The 16,478-nt window shown below is 44.6% G+C and overlaps 1 protein-coding gene across 1 annotated transcript in view; it reads right to left on the bottom strand.

Annotated features, from left to right (window-relative positions):
- Positions 1 to 16,478, bottom strand: part of SV2C (synaptic vesicle glycoprotein 2C) — a 148,493-nt gene that overhangs the window by 60,146 nt on the left and 71,869 nt on the right. The window contains exon 4 of the mRNA XM_006775452.2: positions 9,919 to 10,070. Within this exon, the coding sequence (XP_006775515.1) occupies positions 9,919 to 10,070 (152 nt within the window). The remainder of the gene's footprint in view (positions 1 to 9,918; positions 10,071 to 16,478) is intronic.

Below are 16,478 nucleotides of genomic sequence, written 5' to 3'. Positions count from 1 at the left end.
AACTTTGCACTGTACATGCGCGCCCACACATGGTATTTTGTGGAAGAGCCACACTCAAGGGGCCAAAGAGCCGCATGTGGCTCGTGAGTCGCAGTTTGCTGACTACTGCTCTAGGGCAGCAAAATGCTAAATTGGAATTAAGGGGGTAGTAGCATTTTCTAGTGCATGTGTGTCAGGGACGAGGCTGGAGAACCCCAGGGCATGGGGGAGAAGTCAGATGGCCTCTGAGTCTTAGCCCGAGACTCTTTGGGCTACTTTCTCTGTTCCTTGTATATCTCATGCTCAGAAAATGTTTAGTAAATGGATAATTAACATGAGCGACAATGAAACTCTTGACATTTCTTTTTCTATCTTATGTGCAGAGGGCTGAATTAACTTCCGTGCCACCACATATCAACAGCATCATGCAAATGTCCAACTTTATCTCCCCCTGTAATCAACATTTCCTTCCAGGCCCTCTGCCAATGTATTTTAACTGCAGGTTCGAATTTGAATAAAACCTTTATATAACAAGTAGTGTATCATTTTATTTTCATAATGGCAACATGCTAGAGTCCTCACTTTTTTTACTCTCTTCACTCAGCATTGTTTTATGGCCTTTTTTCTTTTCTTTTCTTTTTTTTTACCATTATTGTTTCTAATGGATGCAAACGAATTCACCACCTTTTGCATACCCATTCCCCTAATGATTGACACACAGATTGCTCCCACCTTCTCCTTTCACAAACAACACTGCTGAGAACATCCTCAGAGATGGTCTCTTATGGGTTGACATATGAATGTCTCTGTGTATATGCCAGGGGTGAAGTATGTGAGGTCAGAGTGTACATATTTTCACAAACATCACCTGATTTTCTCCAGAATGACTCCCCTACATACTTTCGAAGAGTGTCAATTCAAGCCACCCTCCCCGCATGCCAAACCTCGCCCTCTCCCTCACTGCTTAGTCATCAAGGCCCCAGCCTGAGCATGGCTTTGAAGAGGAGAGAGGGCTCTGCCTCCTGCCATTGACGCCTGTGGGCTATGGGCCCTGTTCACATGCATCACTACTTGGTACACATCCTCTCTGCTCTGCTGGGCACCGTCCTGTCCTCTCTAAACAGGATAAGGCAAGGAAGGGCTGACCACACATTAGCATGGAACTGAAAGAGAAGGGACTTCATGCAGCTGAGTGTGAAGGTGGGAGAGGGTATGAAAGGAGTGAGGGTCAGCGGACATGGCTCCTAGTATCCAACCCTCCTGGAGGCTTGCATTCCAAGTCCAAATGGAAATAAGAGGCAAGAGCCTGGGCTGACTAACAGGAAGGGGCAGTTGCTCCTTGTCCATTTCACTATCTTTCTACTCATTTCTAATTGCCACCCGGAAAGGAAGAAGGGAGGAAGAGGGAGGGAGGGAGGGAGGGAAGGAAGGGAGGGAGAAAGGAAGAGAGGGAGGAAGGAGGAGAGGAAGGAACAAAGGAAGGGAGGGAGGAAGGGAGGGAGGGACTTGGAAGCTAGGAGCAAACCTCGCCTGGCCAGAGGAGATTCTCAGGCTCTGAAGCAACAAATAGCATTGCAAAGTCAGATGGGGTAGGAGTTGCTTTCTCTCATCAGAATGGGGATCCTCAGCCGGCAGACATAGGCGATGAGGGTGGAAAGAGCAGGTATTAATGGAGTTTCCACTTCAGCCATAGTTTACACTAATGTTGGCTCTAGAAATTTCTCCACTCTCCTGGCTAGGCTATTTAGACAAGCCATCCTGGAGGAGCCGGGGGAGGAGGAGGAAAGGCATTGCCTCTTTATTTGGAGTCTTCGATGGCAAGCTGGGCATGAGCCAGAGTGAGTATAAGTGGCTTCTGGGTGTCACACCAGTAGAATGTGAGACAGTGAAGTGAAGCCACTAAGTGTGGTGTCTGGGGACAGGCTGCATGGTTCTGAATGCCAGCTCCTCCACGTTGCCAGCTGGGGACCTTTGGACAAGTCACTTAACTTCTCTGGGTCTCAGTTTCCTCGCCTGTAAAATGAGGTAATAGTACTGCTTTCTGGGACAGTTGTAAAAATTAAAGAATTAGCATATGTTCACTCCTCAGAATAAATGCTTGTTAAATGTTAGTAAAGAGAATGACAGCAAATCAGCAAATCTTTTCTCCAGGAGGTGAGTGGGGGCGTCTCCCCCCTGCTTCCACCTCTCAGGCCTCCACTCCGCTTGGGAGAGCGACCTCAGCCTCAAACATAAAACCACCGAAGTCTGGAGGGCCAGCTGGCAATTCTCTTGCCTTAACTGTCTAGCTGCTCAGTTCTGGAGTTTTCCATCCTCCCCATCTGCTGCTGAGTCCTGGAGTGCAGTCTGATCTAGCCCTCCTCGGCCCGAGCTGGGTCTCCTCGCCTGACAGCAACTTTCCAGAGGCCTCTCCACCCAGAGGTTCCTCTGCTGTGAGCCACACTCTGGGGTCACCGCAGGCCAGCCACAATCAGGCGCTCGGTGCTCTTCAAAACATTGCCGTGTTGACAGGCCTTCCTTTGAGAAGTGCCAGGTGGGTCTGATGCGGCCAGAGCTGATTCCTACCAGCAGGGAAAGTCTCCTGTGCTCAGTATCTAACGAGTGCCTGACACTCCCAAATAAGCACAGCAGTCTGGCCCCGCCTGCAGCGGCGAAGGCCCGACACAGTGCTGACGGATGGAAATGGGAGTCCCAGGCCAGGGGAAGAAAAGGCGAGAGAAAAAGAGAAAGAAAGAAAAACAACCCAGAAGCCTGAGAACCACTTTTAATCACAGTAACCCGGCCGTAGTTTAGCAAAGGCAACATCTCGGGCAGCGGACAAGCTACTTCCAATTCTGCTATTCAAGTAGCAGCTCCTACGGAGGTTTGAGCCAAGTGAAATGTGATGGGACCACAGTTCCTCTCTCCAAACTCCATCAGCCACAACCGTCATCAGGGTAGGAACGCATTCCTAAAACTGCTGACTCTCAAAGGAAGCAATAGCCGCACAGCACAGGCTTCCTTAATAAAACTAATTAGAACGGGGATCGGACGTGGGGAGGGGTCTAACAGCCCTGGCAGGTCATTTATCACACGGCTCGCGACTCAGTTCAACAACACACTCATTGTGGGCTCGTCTGGGTCAGGCACTGTGTTTGGCACTGTGGGGGTTACAAAGATTACTAAGCCTGATCTCTGGCTTCAAAGGTTCCAGAAATTGCTTAGAGTTTATTTTTCATTGACGCTGTAAAGGAAAGTCTAAAAATTCTGGTCTCAAAACAAGGCAGAGGTGTGCAAAGAACACAAGACGGGCGTGAGAGGACACCTTGGCCACGCGCTGGGCTGCCTCCATCCAGGCTTCTTTTATGTTACAGCAAACAATTGTCTATCCTATTTATGCTTGCTAGTTTATTTTATGTTTTATATCAGGTCATACAGAGGGGGGAAAAATAGAATGTGGGATTCTGGGGAAAACTGAGAGTCCAGTGGTTTCCTAGAATTTTTTTAAAAGTTTGTTAATTTCTCATTTCTACACTCATTTCTACTTCAAAATTATGCTAGCTACTAGACTACGACAGATGTTGTTACTAGATGTTGTTACTTAATATGCTAATACATTTTGACAACTATGTTTTAAAATAATTGGTTTAATTTATAATCCTGTTTATTACATTTTCTGCATTTAAAAACGCTGTTCTGAAAGGAGGCCTGGCCCCCTGAGGGTGATGGATTACTAACCCAGCTCTGCAGCATTGCCCAGCAGTGCTAGCAGCACAGGACCCCACAGTTCCTTCACATCAACCCACGAGCAGGAAAACTGCCATATCTTTAAAGCCCATAGCTCCACTTTATGATCATGTGCCTAAGGCAGTGGTCAGCAAACTCATTAGTCAACAGAGCCAAATATCAACAGTACAACGATTGAAATTTCTTTTGAGAGCCAAATTTTTTAAACTTAAACTATATAGGTAGGTACATTGTTATTAACTTAATTAGGGTACTCCTAAGGCTTAGGAAGAGCCACACTCAAGGGGCCAAAGAGCCGCATGTGGCTCGTGAGCCACAGTTTGCCGACCACGGGGTTAGGGTGTCAGGTTCTCCTTCTTTCTACCTGGGAGAGTGGCATTACGGCCTTTAAAATAGGTCTTTATACAGGATGTGCTCTTTGAATAAAAATTCATCCAACAGAAAAATGAATGAGAGACTCTGATTCACTGGGTTCCAGGTAATCAGGGTCTTACAATATTATTTTTTCCTTGATTCTGTCATTAAGTTTTATCCTACTTTGATTTTCCTCTGACCGCTCTGCTCTTCTCACCCTCCGGGCGAGGTTGGCACATTTTAGGCATTTCAGCTCATTTTCCTTCTTTCCTGGAGCTCTAAGTGCACACTGGGCTTTGCTGACAGAGTCTGGGTATCTGACATAGATATGAACCTGACAGCAATAATAGCTACCATTTTTGAGCATTAATTATGCACTCGGGGTTCTGACATGATCATTAATCCCCACCACAGTGCTGACTAGGAAATGGGGCTGGGGAGGCCGAAAAGCTTGACACAGCTCACTCGCCCAGAAGCAGAGGGGCTGCCATGCGCCTCGAGACCAGCTCTCACCGCCTGGTCTTCCCCTGGCCACAGGGCCTTCCTGCTTCTTTCTTTAGCCAGACAGCTATTCGGCTCCCCCTCCTCCCTTCACCCCAGTCTCACCATGAGGGAGCAGAAATGCATTAGCTTCGCACATCTTGTAACTAAAGGGAGCAAAGACATCTTGGTCCTTAGACAACCTCGGGAATACGTGTATTTTTAAGCCCGGACATCTCACTGTGGCTGGAGGGAGGGCTGGGTTGGGCCTGGCTGTGTGGGTGCCCCCAGCTTGGCCCTGTGAGGTCTGCAGTGAAGGGCGGGCCAGATGGAGGCCCTGGGGCTGCTCCAGGTTCGATTTCCGGTCAAGGGCACGTACTTCGGTTGCAGGCTCCATCCCTGGCCCTGGCATGTGGGAGGCAACCAACTCATGTGACATTGATGTTTCTCCCTCTCTTTGTCTCTAACCTTTCCACTCAGCTAATGGAATGCCCTTGCTGCACACTGTCACGCATCCTGGCAGGGGCCAACCCCTCATCCGATACGCACACAGATTTAAAAGAGAAAATGACGACAGAGGGTTTAATGGAACAGACAGCACTGCCATCGGCAGCAATGCCAAAGCCTGGGCCTGGGTGCAAGCTCTCAGCCAGGGAGGGAGGAGCCTGTGATTCAGCGCCCTGCCCCATTTGCACCTTAAGGCTCTGGGACTTTCAGTAAATGCTGAGTGTCCTGATCACCAGGGGGTGTGGGGGAGGGCACAAGGCTGCAGGACTGTCTTTATACACAGCTGTCTGTTCTAGCACACAGTGCTCGCTCCTTTGTGAATCGCTGGTCAATCCCGATCCCCACTGTGGGTCAGACGTCATGGGCTTGAGAATAGGTGTGGGGTCCCGAAGAGCCACATTCTAAACACCCGGCCTCAGCTGTTGCAGGCACCTGACTCCTGAGGCAAAGGTGCTTCCTCTGGCTTGACTGTTCCCCTGCCCTCCCTTGCGTTTTGGGGACCACGCTTTGCCACAGGGGGAGAAACAGCCCGGGGGCCCCTGAATGGGTGGACCTGTCACAGGGACGCGGCATGATGGCATCCAAGAACTCTCCCTCCTAAGGTCTTGTCAGAGCAGGCGAGGTAGTTTTATGTTGGGGACCTTCAGGTCTTGGCGGCCCTCCGTCTCCAAGGAAACTTCAGCCCCAAGAGTGGTGACATGGAGATAAAGCACCATCGTTATCCGATACTGCTTCGGAAACTCGGGCCTCCGCGGGCCAGGCGAGTCCCACTGCCCTTCAGGCACTCCTGGCGCAGCCCACGAACTCAGCTCGCCCCCTTTCTGCTGTCGTGTCTGACTGCAGAAGGACCCTCCCAGACTTCCTTTCGGCGGCGTCAGTGATCAGCTCAAGGTCTGCTTTGCATCAGGGGCTTGTCTGGAGCCAGAATTCATGTCTCGTGGCATCGGGTTCAGGCTTTGTGCGCTGACCACTCGGCCACAGACGCAGAAGGCGACACCCAGAAGTACGGAAGCGCGCATCCTTCCCTCATGACCACGTGCGGCGTTTGTTATTTGAAATACTTGCCATGGGGATGCCAATTATAGATTCCTTCCCTCAAGAGCAAATTCTAATCCAATGTGAGAGGGGCCGGGACCTGACTGGGTCGTATTATTATGCGCCGAATGCTTCCCCTGCTGGGCGAGAGCTCAAAGCACTATGCAGGTGATGGCCTCAGAGGTCCCCTGAGTGAGAGAGGAGGGGGCAGGGCCTGCCTGCTCTTGTTCCTATGGGCTCAGGCACCATTTACACACTGCAGAATTTCAGAGGAAAACAGAAAGCCTGCATGGCAAGCAGATGGAGTGTTAACCCCTTGTCTATTTTAGGTAAAGTAAAAAGATGTCTCACGGGAAAGAAGAGCTATTTGGATGTCACAGTTACTTCTAAAGTGTGACTTTAAACCTCATGAGTGGGAACGCCCTTTAGCCTGAATGAAATCAACAACACAGGGCGACCCCGCAGGTCAGGCTGCCTTCCTCTTTGCTGCCATTCACAGCCTCCCTGATGTATGTGATGAAGACCTGGGACGTCTGAATCACCCGCTGGGAGAGGCGGGGGACGGGGAGCTGAAGAATCTCAAACCAGACTGCACGCTGCGCTGCACGGAAGAACCGCTAGTGCCCCAGCTCAGAGAGTTGGATCCAGTTGATCAGAAACTCGGGAGGTAGCATGGGGGTTTTCAGGGGGTGGCGGAAGTGGTAAACATTTATTTAAAAGTTTTAAAAAAACCCAACAGAAACAAACTCATAGATACACAGAACAAACTGAGGGGAGAGGGATTGCCAGATGGGAGAGGGATGGGGAGGACTGGGTAAAAAAGGTGAAGGGATTAAGAAATACAAATTTGCAGTTATAGAATAGTCATGGGGATGAAAAGTACAGCATAGGGAATGTAGTCAGTAATACTGTAATAACTATGTGTGGTGCTAGGTGGGTACTACACTTATTGCGGGATCACTTTATAACTTATGTTAATGTCTAACCACTATGCTGTAAACCTGAAGCTAATATAATATTGAACGTCGAATGTAATTAAAATTTTTTTAATTAAAAAGAATAAAAGCAGCCCAGCCAGTGGCTCAGTGGTTGAGTGTTGACCTATGAACCAGGAGGTTACGTCTAGGTTCCTGGTCAGGGCACATGCCTAGGTTGCTGGCTTGATCCCCAGTAGGGGACGTGCAGGAGGCAGCCCATCGATGATTCTTTCTTATCATTGATGTTTCTATCTCTTTTTTCCTCTCCCTTCCTCTCTCTGAAATTGTATATATATATAAAATAAAATATATATATATTTTTTTTTTCAGAGAAAAAAACTTAGCTTCACCACTAACTAAAAAAAAAAGTGTTCATGAAAAAGCATAACATCCATGCAGTGATGTGCACAAATCTGAAACTCCACCCCCCAGCCCCCACATAAAGTTACAGAACATCATCATCCAGAGGCCTCAGCGCAGGATTTTTAAACTTAAAACTCTTTTATCTTGAAAAAATTAAAACTCTTCAAGTTGCAAGAGTCTTAACAATGAAAGCACGGGCATTTAAGAAATCGTCTCTGTTGATTCTAACATACATACTGTATTGATTGCAATAATTTGCTGTTTTTGCCACACTTCTGGCCATACAAAATCTCCAATATTGTTACTGATTTCTTCACCAGGTCTTTGTTTTTCACGGTTCCTTCAACATAGAAATTAATGGTACCTCAGATACATTGAATTTTGTTGTACTGTGGTTGTTTTTATAACTTTTCATGCATTGTTTATGATCCACAAGCTCCCTTTTTCCAATTATAGATGGATGAAGCCGCCCTGTTAGCTATAAACAAAAATATCTTAGGTGTACTTGAGAAAAAGAAAGGTGGACATCATGCTAAAATATTTGTGGGTCAGCCACTGATTGATAATTGGCAAGGCCAGAGATGAAATCGGGAGCCCCCTACAGTTCCTGGGCAGGGATATATAAAAGGCAGGAGCCTGAGGAATGAAGGCCTAGTGAAAAAAACAAACAAAACAAAACAAGAGCAACCACGCCCAGGCCTGGTGGAAATAGGCAGAAGCCAATTTGAGCTGTGAGTTCAGGAAAGCCAGCAGGAGAAATTCTGAGATGTGATGGGAAGGGAGGCTGAGGGAGGCGACAGCAATAAACCCAGAGCCAAGCTTCTCCAGAGAACGTGTGGCCACAGTCAAGGAGCTGTGCTGTCTGTCACCAGAGGCCGAGACATAGGACAAGTCTGGCTCAGAAGGAGTGCAGCTGCCAGGGGTGCCCTGTGGGCCTGCAACTGTGTCCACCTGAGCGATGCACCTTATTTTAACTTGCACAAAGGCTGCATATGGACTAGCAGTGGCTCTGGGAGCAAAGCTGGTACAGCTGGACTCTGCCCAGGCTCTGCACCTCCTCTTTGGCTCCTATACATAGTTGCAGTTCCTTACACAACAGAGAAATGGCTTTTCCATTCGCAACAGCCTGCAGAGTCGGGTGGGAGTCAGATGCAGCTCTACGAAGGAATGTTCCAGATGAATGAGGAGAAACACCTTTAATTCCTCACGTGGTGGTAGAAGATGAGCCTGATGATGGATGTGGGGGACTGCCTGTATGAGGGCATCTCTGGCCCAGAAGTGAACAGTCTTAAAAGGATGAGCCCATCCCTTGAGCTTGGCACCCCACACTCAAATGTTTGGCAAAGACAAGTTCTCTTCAGGCCAAGTACCCAATTCCTTATGTATTGTTCTTCTTGCAAAATATAATTTCGGTTTGCATGCAACGTTTTAGGTTATTAAAAGAAAGAGTGCAACAACAAGAATTTTGTAACTCAGGATAATAAAACAAATGACACTGCCTCAGAATACTAAAGTCTGTCTTGTCTTTGATTTTACAAGAACTTGGATTCACTTAAAGTTGTTCCCTAACAGAACTACGCTCTATAATGAAAAATTCCTCTGTTCTAAAAAAAAAAAGGCAGGAAAATAGAAAATAAGTAAAAGAGTGGATTTTTGAAATCTAATTTCAGATGGATTAGATTTTAGACAGAACAAAAAACGAGTTTTTGAGTCACATGTGGTTATAATTTATACAGTATTCATATTTTGCAAACTTGAGCCTGTTTGTACACACACACACACACACACACACATACACACATACACACACACACACCCAGACCATCTCCCCATCCCTTTCCTTATAGATTAAATTCGGTTCCTGGATAATGTTAACTTCTCTCTGAATTGCGCTGTTTGGGAGCTGGTGGCCTATGAGTAGGAAAGTTCTGCTCAGAAGCATGAAACCTTTAAGTCTGCCAATGTGGCAGGAGCAGTAAGCACTTAGGAGGAACTGAGGAGGGGACCTACAGAGCAAGGACAGTAGAGTTACCTTAGGTTCTGCAAACTGACAGCCCACGACAAGACGGGATCCTCCCTGCTGCCATCCCAGGTCTGAGCTGCCAGAAGGGGTGGGGCTGACGGGGGCTGAGCTTCGGACTAGGCCCAGAGGGGATCAATAAAGGCACTTGTGTGTGCCTGGTGTATGTGACAGTCCCCAAACCTCATGTTGCCTTATATGCTGATTATGCTCTGTGCATCCTCTCCCATCCACATGGGCAGGGACCCCAGAGTTGATAGTACATAGCAAAATGCAATCATATCCCTAGACACCCATTGGCACAGTCTTACCTTGTACAGATCTCTGTGTGGGGGAAAAGCTTAGACATTGCAACAGGGAGAAACATGATGAAGACAGTGCTGTTCTCAAACCAGCAGGTAGAAGAGAGAAAAGGAATGGGAATGGAGGCCGATTTAAAACAAGGTGACCACCGGCTGTGGGAGGCCAGCCTCTTACCGTAGTGCGGGATGATGGCCCAGGCCATGGCAGAGGCGTAGATGCCGCCGATCATCCAGAACATGCAGAGCCAGCTCAGATGCTCGCCCCGCTTCTCTCGGGCCAGCACTTCCGCAAAGTAGGAGAACACGATGGGGATGGCTCCTCCAATCCTGCCAAGAGATACAGAGAATATGGGAAGTCAGGGCCGAACCGTAATGTGAGATACAAAGGGCAGAACCAAAGCAAGCTCTCACAACACATGCTCTCTATCCCAGCATATCAGAGAATGTACACTTTCTACAACTTTATAACTTTAATATTATAACTTCTATGTAATATAGGTTTATTATCTCTCTAATGCAGTGGTTCTCAACCTTCCTAATGACGGGACCCTTTAATACAGTTCCTCATGTTGTGGTGACCCCCAATTTCATTGTTACAAATTGAACATAATTAAAGCATAGTGATTAATCACAAAACAATATGTAATTATATATGTATTTTCCGATGATCTTCGGCGACCCCTGTGAAAGGGTTGTTTGACCCCCAAAGGGGTCTCGACCCACAGGTTGAGAACCGCTCCTCTAATGCCTTGAACCTGCAATTAAGCCAGGTTACCAAAAGGTGGCAGTGGTGTCCTACTTGTGGCTTACAGATCTCAGTTTAAGATTCCAATGTTCTACATATTTGAATGTTCTACATATTTGTCAAAAATTACAATATTTGGTACAATCTAGTGAATATTTTAATAAATGCATTAAAAAGAGATAGTATGATGAGCTTTTTCGGGGAGAACACACAAAGAAGAGGTCATGTGAGCACTCAGGGAGATGGTAGCTGCCCACAATCCAGGAAAAGAGAGTTCTCCAGAACCAACAATGCTGGCACCCTGATCTCAGCGTCCAGCCTTCAGAACTGTGAGAAAATCAATGTCTGTTGTTTAAGCTAAAAACAGAGAGAGAGAGAGAGAGAGAGAGAGAGAGAGAGAGAATGATATGTCCCACCCATGACGTGATGACTTTGGAAACAGATTCAAACTCTTCTGGGAGGCTGTCTCCAACTATACCGACTCACTGCTACCCTACAGCAGCTGCTCCCAACCAGACTGATGTGTTGACAAACAGGGTTGTTTCCTAGAATGATTCTAGTCCAATCCAACAGATTCGTTGGTGAATGAATGCATGTGCAAGGGGCCCTGAGAGAATTAGCTAAGGAGCTAATGGTTTAGATACCAACAGAATGAGGTATGAAGCTTCTTTCCAGTCAGGGTAATTACCAGAGATGCTGACTGAGTTCTGGAGAGAAGATATGACCGATGACTTCTCAGAGTAAGGGTTCTCTAATGTGGGTTTACTGAATAGAAATTTTGTTCATTCCAGGGAGATAAGCCATAGATCTCTCAGAATTTCAAATAGGTCTTGACCCCCAAATTTTAATAACCATTTTCTCAGAAAGCAAGGTTTTATGAGAAAACATTACTTTCTATCATTCCAAACAATATATGAATTATTAAATATTTTTTAAAGATGTGAACAATGTATGCAAGTCATAGAGACAAAACCTAGTGATATAATTTTAAAAATTCGTTCAGATTTTTGTAAGGTAAATTGGTATTGACATTTCATGCAAATTTGATGGTGAGGAGTAAAATATGTGTTTTTCCATTTGGCAATAACTGATTTCTTTAGAGCCTTTGGTATGATCAACAAGTATTGGCAGTGAGCTTAGCAAATGCAATGTGGAGAAAGACCACATCTGTAGGAGACTGCAGGATTTGTAATGTCATTCTGCCTCAGTGGGTAGGTCAAAATATGGCACCATTTCATGAGTGTGCCCTGCTTACAGTGATGTGAGAGTAGGGTACTGCTGGGTATGGGCAGACCACTTAAGCCAATATTTTTCAATCTGTGGGCTACAAAATTAATGTAGTAGCTGTAAGCAACATTTTAAAAATTAAATAAAGATGTTTGAGCACACTCAAGAAATTAGGATAAGTATCATTTCATGAAACTTTTGTCTCCATTACAGACATATTTATAATGTTTCATGTGTATGCATACATATGAAAATGTATAATGAGTCCCAATGTGTTTCTTTTTTTGGTGTTTTTTTAATCCTCACTTGTGTCTCTTTTATTCCATTGCTTTTTCAGAGAGAGGGTAGAAGGGAAGGAGGGAGAGAAACATTGACATGAGAGAGACACATTGGTCGGTTGCTTCCCGCATGCAACCCAACCAGGGGCAAGGCGCGAATGGCAACCCAGGCATATGCCCCTGACCGGAAATTGAACTTGGGACCCTTTGGTGTGGGGGCCAGTGCTCTATCTACTGAGAAACACTAGCTAGGGTCCCAGTGTGTTTCTTAATGAGAGTTGCTGTTCAAAGAGTTTAAAAATCACTAGCTGAAAGCATCTATATGTGTTTCCTTGGGCTATGAATGTGGCAGTTGTACTAAAATTTCTAGAAATATGATTCCATATGACTTCAGATGCAGCACAATTTAGTGCCATCACACCAGGGTAGCCAGACAGCTCCCAGTCCATCAACCAGACCCCCAACACAGAAACAAGCGTGAGTGGCGGTTGTCAGAGCTGGCTCGGTCCCTCACCACGTCAGGCACACAGTCCTCTGTCGGCTTGCTGAGGACCTCAAACCACGGACAGCTAGTTGAATCGAAACATTCAACAAAGTCTTGAACAGATTGAAAATGGTTTCATGACAACACCCAATTTTAATGGGAAATAAATGTCTGCATCTTGAATCATTTGACACTATTTTTTTTTCCACTTGATGTGATGCATTCGTTTCTCTGCACCATAAGGTCCTACTTCAGTGGCCTCACTTCTCAATGTTTAAAAAGAGTCCCAGTTTTTATTGACTTTCCACATCCTAAGTAATGTTTCGTCAGGATTCTGGACAGTTCATATGTAAGAGCAGTAACTCACACTTCGTGAAGGCACAATTGCATTTCAAGATAGGCCAGGCCATGCTGAACTGAGACCAATGTACTCCAGGGTGACTAAGACGGCAAGTGGAAGGCTGTAGACTCGCCTATTAGTTTTAAACAAATCATGTTGCATAAAAGAGATTACCAACTTATACGGGCATATGAGCAATCCAGCTGGTTCTGATTCAATGCCTCTTTATTCAAGAGATTATTTTTGCATGGATGTATCTCAATGTTTGTAAGACAGACAGCAAGGAACTCCAATATCAGTGGATGAATGAGTCTGAAAATGAGGGAGGGAATCTATGTAAATCCTTCGCAAAGTCCTTCAGATTCAGAGACCTATAAAACAACCCAAGCATTCACATCTCTTATTGTGAGCTGATCATCTCTTTTGGGGAAAACACTGCTCCTTGTCTTACTGTGATATCCTTTAGGCGAGAAAAACATTACAGTGTGCTATGATGTTAACTATTACTATTCCATTCCCCATCAGAATGCTTATGTGTCGTTTACATAATTTATGTTTACAATGATGAAGCAATTAGATCAGGGTGCTTATGAAGGAATTTTCTCAGAATTGGATATTAAGTCTATTTTATTAGCTGTCAAAAGGGTCAAATCTCAATTATCCTTGACAATAGGAGGCACAGAGGAAATAATGAAAATCCACATTCTACATAGGTGGATTCCAAATAGTTGAATTGACACAATGAAATAGAGCATTGATATCTGGCATTTCAGAATTGGGATTATTCCCTAATAATATTAATTTTAGGTTTGTACAACTTTAATTATAGGAATATAAAGAAACTAAATAAAACTGTATTAAAACAAATTCCTGCCCAGCTGGCATGGTTCAGTGGTTGAGCATCTACTATGAACCATGATTCAATTCCCAGTCAGGGCACATGTTCGATCCCCAGTGTGGGGCATGCAGAAGGCAGCCAATCGATGATTCTCTCTCATCATTGATATTCTTTCTCTCTCTCTCCCTCTCCCTTCCTATCTGAAATCAATAAACAAAAGCAAAACATTCCTAGAATGAGTTGGTAGCCCTCTCCCCCCCCCATTCTATATATGAGCATGCACATAGACACACACAAGTTCCTCAAATGTTCTGTATTTGACTCAATACTAGGCATCTGGTGAATATCATGAAACAGATTTTCCTCAGTAATCTAAGACAAATTCATGAGTGGGATACTGTGTAAGGCAAAGGGTGTATCTGCTTTACAGAGAGGATTTCTCCTCTGTCGGGAGAATGAGGCACCTAAGTTTAATCAGTTTATCACGGCAAGAGGAAGGAGAACGACCAATATCACTGTTTCCACAAATCATGAGGAAAAACTGGGAGCCTGGTGGTCCTAAGGCCTGTACACTTCACAGCCACACCTCCAGCTCAGGTGGCAGCTTAGGGATGGACTGTTTGTCCCTGCCCCTCATCACACTGACTTATGCTGGCTATTGAGATGGGTGGGAATTCGGGCTTCTGCAATGGAAGAGTGAGGTTGCAGATAAAAATAATTGTACTTAAAATGGCTTGAAGTGTGACATCTTAGGGGAGAAATTATGGGATGTCTGATAACTTCCTGTCCCGAGGAGGGATTCTACTGGGTAATTCTGCTCTGCTTTCATTCTCCAGTGAGCCTGTAACAGAATAATTTCATTCTAACTTATTTCACCACGTGATTTCAAAACAGTCCCTTACCTCAATCTTCCACTTCCCGTTTCCATTGGGAAACGGGCGTTAAGGAAGAACATGAATAAGGAAGAATAACTGTTGTAAAGTCACAGGTTCATACAGGTGAAACACAGAGGGCAAAATCCACCAAGAGCTCTCTAGACAGTAGTATGGGTTTATAAGAATAGTGAATGATGTTGCCTATGCAGAAATCACAGTTACAGATAAGTTGCATGAAAAACACCCTTTTAATCCTTACTCAGAATCAACAAAAGAGGAAGGAAGACACAGGCAAGTTGCACAGCAATTCAGAAGCAATTAATTATGTTTTAAATTGGACACAGAAATAACAGTTAAAAGCAGCAGCCCCAAGGATGGGCTTTTCAGCGACTTCTTCATGAAAGCAAATAGGCTATCACAGAGGAGGTTGTTCAGAGGCTTAGATGAAAGAACAGAGATCTAACGGGCTCTGAATGAGCTGGGTTTGCACAGAAAATGAGCTTACTATATTGACTAGAAGCCATATGGCTATTGTGAGTAATCAACATAGGAACAGGAGAACACTTAATAGTAACTAAACCACTCAGCACATCAAGAGTGGGAATCTGCTAGGCCCAGTGGCAGTGCTAAACTGATGGGTGGTTTGGATAGCTTTTGTCCTCCAATCTCCAAAGCCACCGTTTACAGAATAATGGTCTTTAACATGGGCAGTTGCTGTTGTTCAATATTATATAAACTATGAATAGAATAATTGGTAGAAAGTGATTACTTTAAAAAGATTGAGATATAAATGAATACTTAAATTGACACAATTGTGTTTCTAAGAAAACGTAGCTTCAATTTGCTATCAGATTGGTACCCTAAGCCCCCAAACTTACAGAAGTCTATGTGTCGATAGCAGCAGACCTGGTACCACTGGGGGAATAGGTATGGTCATAGATCAGAATTCTAATGCTGCCTGGAAAAAAATTAATCTACCTATTGAGAGAGCTGGAAGAATGTATTCATTCCTACAGCACCTAAATAGTGTCATGAATAGAGATGATCATTATGATGAACGGTAAGAAATGATGATAAAAATATGCAGACTTTTCCAGCCTGTACATATCTACTCATTCCTTCCTCTACTCACCCTCCCGCCCACCCACCATTTACCCATCCATCTATCATCTCCCCATCCACCCCCTACCCAGCCATACTCAGCCAGGCACATCACCAGGTGCTGGGAGTACAGGCTTGAAGATCACAAGTTCTTGCTCTCAAGGAGCACACAGGGCCAATTCTAAAGAGTGCATATAGCTAATTTTTCACAATTACAGGTTGTGAGTCTAAAAGAACTTTTGCTCTGTTACTTCTCTCTTCAGATCAACAGCACCTTTACGAAAGGGTATACAGGAAAATAAAGTGTGTCCAAAAGATCAACTTTATGTTGGAAATTCTCATAAAAGTCATTGTCTAAGACAATGTTTTCCAATAGAAATACCACATGAGCCACATATATTTTTTTAATTTTCTAGAAAAGATATTAAAATACAGCAGAAATCAGATGAAGTTAATTTTTTACATATATTCATTTAACCCAATATATCCAAATATTATCATTTTGACATGTGATCAATATAAAATTATTAATGAATGAAATATTTTTTGTTCTTTTATATGTGCTAAGTTTCTGAAATTTAGTGCTATGCATTTTGCAATTACAGTATATCCTAATTTGGCCACATTTCAAGTACTTGGCTGCTACATGTGGCCTGTCAGACAACACAGGCCTAAGAAAACACTGACCCTCTGTTTACAATTTGGGTGTATGATTATTTTTAGATTAAAGCTAGTTTAGTTTGTTGCCTCTTCTTCCATATTGGGGGGGTTCTTTCCATTTTGATTCTCTAAATCAGAAATCTTCCTGAACTGGTCCGTTCAAAAACGTTTATTTAGTTCCTATCAT

The sequence above is a fragment of the Myotis davidii genome, unplaced genomic scaffold (genome assembly GCF_000327345.1).
Source record: "Myotis davidii unplaced genomic scaffold, ASM32734v1 scaffold44, whole genome shotgun sequence".
NCBI lineage: Eukaryota > Metazoa > Chordata > Mammalia > Chiroptera > Vespertilionidae > Myotis > Myotis davidii.
Note: the sequence above shows the minus strand (reverse complement) of the source record. Positions and strands in the feature narration are given on the sequence as shown.